This window comes from Trachymyrmex cornetzi, unplaced genomic scaffold, assembly GCF_001594075.2.
Source record: "Trachymyrmex cornetzi isolate Tcor2-1 unplaced genomic scaffold, Tcor1.1 scaffold358, whole genome shotgun sequence".
Taxonomy (NCBI): domain Eukaryota; kingdom Metazoa; phylum Arthropoda; class Insecta; order Hymenoptera; family Formicidae; genus Trachymyrmex; species Trachymyrmex cornetzi.
In genome coordinates, this window is record NW_017298300.1 from 374,717 (window position 1) to 386,554 (window position 11,838).

An 11,838-nucleotide genomic window follows, 5' to 3' on the forward strand; every position below is an offset into this window, starting at 1 on the left:
ATTTTTATATACGGAATGTTAAGATATTTACAACTTTTTTTTATTTTTATACAATCTACTAAACAATAATGCATAGAATAGAATAAAAACAGCGATGAAATTTTAATTTTATGATTATACGTATATTGCAAAATATTTTACAATACAATGATTTTAATCTAGTTTTCATATTATCACTTGTTTATGCTTATTTTTCGTGTAACATTTACATGCAAGTCTGCGATTATTTAATTTCAGTCAATCTATTACCATTCATTATAATTTATACAAGAATATATAATATAATTATTTCATGCAACATATAAAAAGTCTTACGATATAATACTTTTACATTTAGATATTCTTTTATACAGCATGTGTAGAGAATAACATTTTTATAATCATTTTATAATCTACTTTCACTAAATCATGTTACTTTCTGTAAGAAGAAATATTTACTTTTCCTTAACAAACAGTAAAGTTTATAAACTGGATATTTATTACACAAAATCTAATACTTTAAAAAGTATACATTCTCTAAAAATTAAAATTTTTTAATTAAAATTATCTGGTCAAATATATATATTGGAAGAGATGAAGAATTTTGGATATTGTGCGTATGTATATATATGTATGTGCGTGTACATATACACACACACACACACACACACACATACACATATGTGTTTGTGTAAAATATAGAATAATTTCTTAAATTTCGTTTGATTAATAGAAATAAATGTATTACACAAAAAAATTCCACGTTTTTATTGTATAAGATAAAAGGTTGATGAACATGATGTGGAAACGATTGTTATTTCATATAATAAATCTACAACAGTCTTTATTATGTTTTTCCATGTGACCTTTATATCGTATAGGATGTACATATTTTTATGTACGAATAAAAATAACAGTATAATTTGATATGATACAATTTAGCGTTTAATTAGATTGTAATGTGTAACAAGAGATAAATGTATATGTATCCAATTTTTGTTAAAGATTTGTACAATTGGATTATGCGACAGCATTGGCATTTTTTCGTTATGCAACCAGAAGTAACCATCTTCTGATTCCTGAAGACAGAGATAGCTGTGGTCGCTTCTGATTGGGTAACGAAAAAACGCTCCATATTACTGTATAACAAATAATAGGCTGTTATACAAAGAGAAAAAGGATAATCTGTAAATGGTGCTGCAGCCACGCGTGCTTCAATCGAAGTTCCTTGTCCAAGTGTATATAATTGCTATACACTCACTTATAAATGGCTTTTAATATAACGGTTCGTCTCCCCCAATTCGCAAGCTATATAAGTCGATTATCTTAAGCAAATAAAAAAAGAAAAAGGTAATATACAAAACGGTTTCACTTACATTGTAATGGCCGTTCTACAATTCCTACAGTATGTAACAATACAAACTTGTTTTTACAATAATCATGTGAAGACACTTCGAGATAGTGAATAAGGAATTGGATGGAAAACATTGAAGTTTTTTTTTTTTTTTTCATATCAGTTCACATTTAAAATGTGATCGGCTTATTCTTGCATTGATCGATACAAAAGTTCGTGAAACGCTTAAGGAACTTTGGATATTCTCTCTTGTAAACAGCTCGTAAAACAGACGCTGGAGCCCATCCACCTGGATTTACTAAAATTTAAATCGAAATATAAGTGCATGAAAAAGAAACAGGATATATACAAATATTCTCATTAATTCTAATTAAATACTTAGATACAGAAAGAAAAAATAAAAGCTGTCAAAGCTTTTTTTTTATAGACACGTTTTAAATATATTACGACAATTATATAATAAGAGCAATTAAATCATCGAGCATCAATATACTAACCAACTGAACAGTACGTTATTTTACACGTAATGTTCTCCCTTTTTATTTCCTCCTCATCTTTCGGAGGATCAATAAATGTTTGGCATACGAGACAAACAGTCAAGTAGACTCTCACGCATTTACCCGCGTTTGGCTGCAACGATAATTTCATTTAACGTGTTGAAACTTATTCAAAGCAAAGAAATTTTTATATTTTTAAACGTATAATACATACCGGATGATCGGGATGTTCAGTACTATGATTGCAGACTATCCATAAATCGTGAGCATCGCGATCTTGATCATCGGACACACGACGTATGTGCGACCAGAACAACGCGTCCCGTTGACTCGCCGGCCAGATACGTTTGTGCGTTTGCAGAAATAATAGTGTGTCCTTGGAAATGTTTTCGACAATTGCCATGTCCTCCAAAGTGGCTTCCCAACCGCTTCTATATTCGGGACTGAAAAATATTTCGCAGACTTCGTGACCAGTCACTCCCTTAACGACGTGACACGCTTTGAGAGGGTCTACAACTAATCCATCGGCCTCCTCCTCCCGTCGGTACATACGCATATCACCATCTTCGGCGAATAATTGCCAACCACCCGCTCCGCCTACGCCGAGCCGAGCGTAATGCAGCTGTTCCATCGTAATTTTTTCTATCTACAAATTTATAATATGAAGTAATAACAAGTTAGATACAATGAATATTTATAAATAATTAGCAATTACTGTTATATTTGGAATTAACATTGTTAGGAACTTATTTATGGTATATCTTTAGATATTATTTTATACAGCATGTGTAGAGAATAACATTTTTATAATCACTTTTTATATATAATCTAGTATTTCACTAAATCATAAATGATTTCGCCATAAATGATATATCTCATACCACAATGATATTACAATTAATTGATGTTACAGATTAATTTTTTAATAATCAATAATATATGAGTAAAATTTCAAAGTATTCCGTTACAAAGTATAAATTAGAGAAATGCAAAATATAAAAAGAGATATAATTACTTCTGGCCATAGCCTGTGCGTAGATGCTGTTGTGGTGGGGGATGTCAAAATTGAGACAGATTTCTGTTTTAAACGATCCCTTAATTGATTCTCCTCCTCGATTTTGTCCAAACCCGTCTCGACGGCATCGTAAAATTCTTCATCGCAAAGAGCACTGTGCGGACCTTCCTTAAAAACGAAATTTCAAATGTTATTGAAAAAAGTTATAATGCAAGTTACTATTTCTCTGAATCTTATAATTCACTATAAACATAAACGCATAGTGAAATTCCATGTACATTTAAATATCACTATTCTATATACAATTAAGGCCGCGTTCAAAGAGCACGTTATTAACGCTAATGCGTTATTTTAGTCTTGTTTTACGTCCAACGAATGATAAAGATACAACGACACAATAACATTGATAACGCGCGCTTCAAACACAGCCTAAGACTCACATTATAAAACTTGATCTTTAACTTCATTTTTTAATGTTAAAATTAAAATGATATGCACAAATGTTTATACGAAGAGTAAATACGTAGTTTTACTCTTTGGTGGTCTGGAGAATACTAAGCAAGAGTAAAAGATTTCCAAAGTAGTGACCTAATTCATAATTGCGAAATATGGCCAGAAACGCATTTCTCTTACTTTCCATCACATAAGTGCTACTTATGTCATCTACAGAGAAGTTCAATATGATGTTATAACAGATTCATCATAAATAAGTAATTATTAAAAGTATTTATATAAAAATATTTGAGATAAGAAAAGACTTACAAATTTGAGATCATAGAATTTAAGAAAAAAGTAATAACTGATGTACATAATGTCGCGAAATTCGCGAATCAAAATACTGCAGTAAGAAAATTTGTGAGGAAATAAGTTGTCTTAACCTGTCTTAACCAAATCGTTCAAGTTAACTATTGGCCAACTTCACCGATTATGACTCAAAATAGCTTAGAACTTCTGACTTGCGGCTTATTGTAGAAGGGCTGTAATACTTATATTTTCTATGATATTCAGGTGTCCGGTACTTTTTCCCTACCCTATATATTTGTGTGAATAACTTAAAAATTCTAAAATAAGAATTTCATTGAATAGAAATTCAGGACGACACATGACTTTGTGTAGAAAAAAGCGGTGGATTCGACAAAACTGGATCCAATCCCGACTTTCATTCCATATGCTACGATTTATTTACATCGTGCTTTTCGATTTTGAAAACGAATACTTCATTTAGAGTAAGGTTGTGTAGTATGAAATTGTAAGAATAATTGTCGAGAACAATAAATTAGTCCATATACAAAAATCCATATATACAAATCGAAATACACAGCGGGATTGTGAAAAAAAAAAGAACCAACCTCATAATCAGGACCTCCGTGTATAACAACCCTAGGCCTCGGAGAGCCGTTATGATGCATGGCAATTTGATCTTTCAGAGCTTTATAAAGGTCTTGCAATTTTCGTTTCTTTTCAACTTCCTTCTCCCATCTACGGCGCCATGCATCCTCTCGTTGTACCATCAATTCGACGCAATGTTGTAAGGTAGCCAATACTCCTTCACTGGTCGCTTTAAATGTTATCGCTTCCCCTTTGAAATCCACCGATTGTTCGGCTGGATTAAACATTGTCTCAATTACTTTTTCTGAAATTTATCGCAACAAAATTAATGAAATATTAAGGCTTTTTCTATGTATTTTGTATAATAATTAAAAATTATAATTATGTATTTAAAATTGCGCATTATATATTTACATCATACACATAAATTTACATTATAAATTTAATCTAAATATTTGGAACAAGAGACAGAAGCATATGAAGAATTTACAAGTTAAAAGTTATTACCTTCCTTAGAAGTATTCTTGGCATTTTCTGCACAATTGTCGAAATACTTCTGTAGAGTATCGATCTGCTTAATTAGAATGTCTCTAAACGTTTCAATTTCGGCCAACTTTTCCTTTAATCCTCTAATGCCACGTTTAGTAAGGCTACCAGCGCTCGTTGTCGATTGTGTATTTGATACAAGCGAAATGGCACTACCGTGTCGTTTGAGACTATTCTCGCTTCCATAGCCAGATTCTGACTATTTGCGACAAATAAAAATTGCTAATCATCGAGCATAAATTTTTTCGATGGAATTTAAATTTTTATTTATAAATATTTGCCAAATTTAATAAAAACATGAAGCACATAATACAAAAAAGATTGCGATATTTAAGACAAGAAACTTTAGCACATAGTATTAAAATAATTGTATATTTATATTAATAAAATGTAACAAAAAGAAACTATTATCTGGAACCAAGTATAGTGTCTCGGCGCTATATCATTACCTTGTAAGATTTTAAGACATCTACCCATCGTTGCTTCTCTTCTGGATTATTTGCCCTTAAATACCAGACCAAACAATCGTTTACAGACACATCGAATCTACATTCGTCAAACTGATGTGCCTGTTAAACAGATAATTTCATGTAATGATTTATTATCATGACTGTTTGCGCCATTATGTTTACAATGTTAAACATATTTGCTAAGACATATCTCATCTCGCATGACCTCTCACCTTGATATTAGCTTTATACAAACTAATGGAACCACGACATCCATATCCGCTGTCCTGCTCGGATTTGTAATAAGACAAAGTACCATCTTTGAGTACAATAAATCTAGTTTGCCAGCCATGTATGTAATTTGTCCATTTGGATAGTGTACCCTGAAGTTCTGGAACTATGACCCCGTCGGAGTCATCATCATCGCCGTCGATCTCGGCGTCACCGATGCACTCGGTGTCCTCGTTATTGAGGCCCCGTGGTGTTTCCACCAGCTCATCGGCCATTCTCAAAGGGTCTCGATTGCGACAAATCACGATTTAGCACTCGACCGAGAGTGCACTTCCTGACATTGCCTGGAAGGCGAGCACGGACCTGCGAACTCGCGCGTGAAGACGACTCCGGTCCAGGCGGGAGGTGGAGCAGAGACTCACGGACGGGACGGGCGAGGGCGAGGGCGAGACGGGTCAACAAATTGTCACGACGAGACGAGACGTCTCAAAACATTGCCTTTGACAACTGTCGTACATAACCTGTACGCCAAAATCCCTGTTCCCTTATCAAGTGGAACGTCAATCGAGAGGGAAGCGCTGGTATGGCTGGTATGGCTGGTATACTACACAAGCATATACATGTACGCGTTAAATTGACGGGAGGGGGAGGAGGAGGGACGAGAAGGATGATATCAAACAGTTTTATCGTAAAGTCTTCAATCGTAGTTCATACATACCTTGTGCTGCGAAAAATAATACGCGCTTCAGGGTACAGTGTACACCACGAGGAAATGTCTCATGGTTCGGTTTGACGTGGTTATTGGTCGTAGCATAGCCACTCACAGCGACCGTTGTGATTGGAATTTTTCCACTTAGCCAACCAATAATGAGTTCTACTGTACGCGGACCACGCGGACGACGGAATCCATTGGAATCCCATATTGGTAGAAACGGGCGGAACACGGCCTTAAACCGCAGTTACCGCACATCGAATCACGTGACTAACGCCATCTTGGAATTTCAAATGTGCACTGTCACAACGTGACAAAAATGGCACAAGTGCGCAGCGACTTCAGATTTCAAACACGCTGAAACAATTCACTTTTTAGAATCATATAAATACATACGAGACTAAAAATTTGAAAACAATTCCGGTTCGGAGATCTTTAGTGAGTAATTAAATATTGCGCATCACTTTTTCGAGTTGTTAGAATAATCTCTTTCGCGAAATAGGATTTAATTTCCATTTGATATTTATATTTTTTTACTGCGAAATATCGAAGAATATCTTATGATAATATAAATAAATTCATTCTCAATAAAAAACGTTTGTTCAACCAGGGATGTATTCTCGACGGGTTAAATAATAAATATATACATTAATGTACTCTTGATAGGATTTTTGGACATTCTTGGCGAGCAAATAAAATGTGATTCCTTAAAAAAAAAAGCAAAGAATATTTTAACAATAAAATTTAAATTGAGAGAAAAAAATTGTCTGAATTTGTATATATATATATATAAATTATTATTATTAATATTAATTATTAGTATTAATTTACAAATACTTTTAATATTCTTATGCGGTAATGATTACTTCCCACATTGCACATTCGAGAAGTTCTACATACAAGGAGGGACAAATCAAGAGACTTATCACTCGCGCTCGATTCTCTCTGCTTTTCAATTTCCCGAAAACTGTCATCTTATCGTTATCTTAGTTTTATGTTGAAAGATCTTATTCCTCTTATCGAGACATTAGTTATTACATCGCGTTTCGAAGAACTTTGAAATTTAGAATACTTTTGAATACCTACGTCCCTCCTCGCGCTTGTAGCGCAAAGTAAAAGTTATAATGGTACGGTGAATCCGTGTTTTTTTTTAAATAGCTTAGAAAATATGTAAGTTCGATTACGGCTAGGGTGTCGCGGATATCTTTGATCGTTGCATATATTCTTTAAAATCTAGTTTAAATCAAAAGTAGAAAATCCGTCACATTTCTCCTTCTATTCCTCGACGTACATGTATAATTCTGCTTAGTATATACACGGCGGGATGGTACCGTCATCTCTTGGCACCGGAGTACTTAAATTAGGCTACCGTTTCTTTCTTTCTTTCTTTCTTTCTTTAGTCGATCATTGGGCGTAAACGTATCTTAAGCATTAACAATACTTTGAATAAGGTTCAGAGAGAGGATCGCGAACAGCAGCAAAGACGTATGGTTCTCTGATACTTTTCGTACCTCCTACGCGGTGCCTTCTATCGAACTGTGCGATTAGCGTCAGTAGAAATGTATAACTGCGTTCAGCAGACAAAGCTCAGTGAGCGTTCAAGAGCTTTATTCTCGCAAAATATCGCATAAGAAAATACTATCGTAGTAATTTTCGTATATGATATTACAGTTTCAGAATATAGGCCCAATTTTTTTTATTTATTCGGATTCTTTTTTATTGATTTTTGATCCAGTAAATAATTAAAAACAAGAACCAATCGTATTAAAAAGAATCATTGAACGCTTACTGAATTGCTTTATTTGTTGAATTGCGTCTTTTGTATACTTGGGTGAATATAGAATGAGAAAAGGAAAGGGAGCGTTCCATTGTGGCGCGCTTTTGAAAAATACCCTTAGACTAGGACAAGGATATACGCTTTCATCATCGAATTTATCGATAAATCAGTCGTCGATACGGTTAATACTTTCCTTATCGATTTCGTCATGATAATAATATTTTTGGAATTTAAGTAAAGTCTAGTCTTTGTCGCCGCATAAGACAAGTTATCCTAAAGATTATTTTAGTGAAACAATTCGTGAAAAAATTCGTCTTCGACTTGAAATCAATACTAATATACATGATATTGTTACAATCTCTATGTCATATCAGATTCAAACAATGATTGAGGACATGGCGCTGCTAAATTATTTCCTGTACTGATAATACTCAGACAAAATCACATCCTTTTAGTCTTTATAGTCGCATCCCACATTGTCTTACTACAAAACAAAAATATTCTTTCTCAGAACTGAGCTACTTATAATATTATCCTTAATTAATACCGCATAACAATTTCATACAAGTTACATAACACACAATCGTGTCTTTTGTACATACAAACATGTATATACGTATACATATAAATATATACATATATGAATGTACATATGTATATACATGTATATATGAAATGCTTTGCAAATTGCTAATAGACGGTATTTGAAAAATAAAATATAATATACAATTGTGATTTCCAATTTTAGATCAGATTTCACGGACTACAACTAAGAATGAAGCTAATACTCAATTAATTATACCTCGAGGAAATCCTTCAATAAAGTAACACGACGCTTTTCTGCAATGTCCATTTGATTTTCTAAGTCTCCTCGATCTGTTGTTTCCGCTCGTTCAATCTTCCACGAGAGATTCTCTATTTCTGCTTCTAATTGAGCTTGTTGATATTCGAACTGTTAGCAAAACAATTCAATATCCATTTATATTATCATACATATGTATGTTTTGTTGAACATTATTGTTATCATCTTTTCTCATTACTATCGCGAGATCTTACCAGTTCTTTGCGCGGACCAGATTCCATGTAATAGGCATACGGGTACGTGTACTGTAAAGTGTAACGACAACGCGCTAAAAGCGACGCTGCCTCAAATAGATGTTGCCAATCTATCCACGTACCACTAGCTTTCATCACTTTGTTATTAATTCTCATCTTAATCCCCTCTAACGTTTGCTCTTCCAACTTTAACGATTTGCTATGATTCTCCCACTAAAAGCAGCATAAAGCATAGTACTCGTGTAGCGATCATAAAATATAAAAAATAAAGCGAAAACTATAATCCAATAGCTACGTTACTATCAAGTCAAACTTACTCGCTCATAATAGTGAAGGTACTTTTTAAGAGCTTCTCTCGCTTGTGCGTGAACGCTCTCATGCGCGATATTTGGATTCTCCTTGTAACGCGAGCATTCGTAATATTCGCTACCATGTGCTTTCCAATCTCCAAGGCACATCCAGCAGAAATCATGCTTACAATTGTAACATTGCATATGATTGCAGCCACCGTTCTTCTCTATGCAGATATGACATTTTGGACACTGCAAAAATATTTTAAGATGCATTAAGCGTTTCCCGTTGTACTTAACAAACTACTTTTCAAGAGCAACACAATAAGAAATAATCACATCTTTGGTATGAGCGCTAATGTAATTCGCCGTCTCCGAATCATCCGCACATTTCGTCAACCATTTTTTAATTGTACTGCAATCGGTAGGTGCATGGTAATCCATACCGCATCGGAAGCTAGAATTTTCAACAGTATTCTCTCATTCTTGTAACATAAAATACTTGTCAAATATACAACATGCATGCATCCACGATTACTTACCAGAATACAGTTTTACACGATGAACATTTGACTCTCTTTGCTCGTTGTTCCTTGGAGCGCAAAACAATTTGGCAATTTGGACCAGGGCAAAATCGAAGTTGTGGATGAGACTTGACATAATCACAGAAGGCAAACTGCTGATACCTTTCTCTCATGTTAGGCTTAGTAAGTAGGGAAAGGACAAAGTCCTCTGGAGCTAGAACATCGCAATCTTGTGCCATGCAGCTTATACCTAAGGTAAGACAAATATCAGAGATAGATTTTTGACAAAAATTAGCAAAACAAAAGTACAACTACTACTGTGGAGGAATACTACTTACCAGTGGATATACCTTGAGTTATTTGTACTTCAAAATGCATACACCAACAGTCTTTGCAAAACGAATGTCCACACGTGAGTGTAGCAAATTTGTCTGCGGGACAAACCATGACGCAAACCAAACACACGCCGCCCCGTTGACTCTTTGTTCCTGGCACTTGTTCCGGGGTAGGCTTAATCTTTGAATTTATTAATAAAGTGGAAGCATTGGTACGGTACTTGGTGGCAATATCCTGTGACGCCCAGTTGTGTGCGTGCAGCAACACTTTGGCTAGGGATGGCGTGACATGAAGGCTAGTACTTAAGACCTCTACGCTCTCATTCAGAAGCCGTTCCACTTGTTCGACTCGTAAACAATCGTACACCGCATACTCAGGATCTCTCCTGTTTTGTTCCGGGTCTACATCGTTATCCACGTCGCCTCCCCATGGCTGGATGTTATAATAGTCCTCGTAACCCGGATCCCCGCAGTCGGAGTCCGAGCAATCCATCTCGCTGTCATTCTCGCTCGACATCTGCATAGAAAACATTCTACACGTTAGCCGACGATCAAACGCCGTGAATGTTACACGGATACCATGACGCGGAGATGAATGTCGAATGAGGAGAGCAGGAGAGCACTTTTCGGCATAACCTTTACGACCGTGAAAGTTCAAGCGTATTCCGACTATTCCGAGCTCCGCAATCGTGAGAAGCGGCTTGGACGAACTTGGACGGGACGACGGGGCACGAGAGAGAGCGTTCAAGTATTCGAGAGCGGAGCGGAACGGAGTCTCTCGACAGTCTTTCACGCGGAAAGAAAACGATTTTTTCACGCGTTATGACCAGTTATGACGAACTCGTCGAGGCGTCGAGCGTCGAGCGTCGAGGGAAGAGAACTTTCGCGAATTTACAATTCGCGTTCTTTTTTTTCGTAATCGTCTGTCTGGAAGTCTGCCCTCGAGCTTTCTCTCTTTCTCTCTCGCTCTCTCACGTGCTGCTTCGACAAACGGCAATACCGTCGCGTGGATGCGTGAGAGGAGGGTGCGTTGCGACGGTGAGTCGCGTTTCGAGCGATCGACAGGGAAGGGGGGGGGGGGCCGAAGGGGCAATGTTTCTTTTTTCTGCAGGGAAAGAGAGAGATAGAGAGAGAGAGAGAGAAACCCACCTTCTCGGTCGGCTGCGCCCGCCCGGTTATCAAGAGAGATGCATTTATGCGTCCGTTTCCGCGTGCGAGTTGACCCGTGCGCTGCCGTCGAGAGAAGGCTTCTTGAACGAATTATTCTCAACCGGCCGAGAGAGAGGGAGTACGAACTGTCGTAAGCGAGCGGACAGCGGACAGCGACGCACGAGCAGGACGCGAGCACGCGAGAGCGTATCGCGTCTCCCTCTCCCTCTCCCTCTTCTCTCCCGACGATCACATCACCCCCTTCTTCATGCGCGCGCGTATGTGGGAATTGTGGGATCGTGTACATGCACGTAGTCCGCGACCCGCGTAGTCGTAACAGATGATCCCTATTTAACTGCATAGCAGATAAGAACGTCAAAAGTCACCTGACACGAAACAGCTGAGCGCGATAGTACGACGGCCGAAGACGAAGAATCGCTCCATCGCTCCCGTTCGTTTAATTATATTATACGTTAAGTTGCTTTTCCTTTTCAGCTTAGAAGCGAATATATATATATATATATATTTGAGGAGATTGAGAGAGAGAGAGAGAGAGAGAGAGAGAGAGAGAGAGAGAGAGAGAGAGAGAGAGAGA

General features: G+C 36.6%; 2 protein-coding genes across 9 annotated transcripts in view; both read right to left on the minus strand.

Annotated features, from left to right (window-relative positions):
* Positions 1–698: 698 nt before the first annotated feature.
* cert (ceramide transfer protein) lies at positions 699–6,198 on the minus strand. 3 transcript variants are annotated; one of them, XM_018511005.1, is made up of 9 exons: positions 6,119–6,198; positions 5,403–6,004; positions 5,170–5,289; positions 4,682–4,919; positions 4,195–4,478; positions 2,846–3,013; positions 2,045–2,476; positions 1,831–1,963; positions 699–1,631 (listed from the first exon to the last, which is right to left on the minus strand). In XM_018511005.1, exons 2-9 carry the CDS (start codon positions 5,673–5,675, stop codon positions 1,504–1,506), a joined length of 1,776 nt encoding a protein of 591 aa, XP_018366507.1. In that variant the 5' UTR covers positions 5,676–6,004; positions 6,119–6,198; the 3' UTR covers positions 699–1,503. The 3 variants fall into 3 exon arrangements, with proteins under 3 accessions (XP_018366507.1, XP_018366508.1, XP_018366509.1); XM_018511006.1 differs by having other exon boundaries at positions 5,403–5,921; positions 6,021–6,160; XM_018511007.1 differs by having other exon boundaries at positions 5,403–5,921; positions 6,119–6,135.
* Positions 6,199–6,969: 771 nt separating this feature from the next.
* ari-2 (E3 ubiquitin-protein ligase ari-2) overlaps positions 6,970–11,838 on the minus strand; it is a 5,758-nt gene continuing 889 nt past the window's right edge. The window contains exons 1-8 of one of the 6 annotated variants that reach the window (XM_018511025.1): positions 10,674–10,714; positions 10,098–10,611; positions 9,778–10,009; positions 9,575–9,692; positions 9,263–9,487; positions 8,946–9,158; positions 8,692–8,841; positions 6,970–8,373 (exon numbers count right to left, since the gene is read on the minus strand). In XM_018511025.1, the coding sequence (XP_018366527.1) occupies positions 8,371–8,373; positions 8,692–8,841; positions 8,946–9,158; positions 9,263–9,487; positions 9,575–9,692; positions 9,778–10,009; positions 10,098–10,611; positions 10,674–10,676 (1,458 nt within the window). In that variant the 5' untranslated portion in view covers positions 10,677–10,714 and the 3' untranslated portion in view covers positions 6,970–8,370. The other 5 variants (XM_018511026.1, XM_018511027.1, XM_018511030.1 and 2 more) reach the window with 5 other exon arrangements.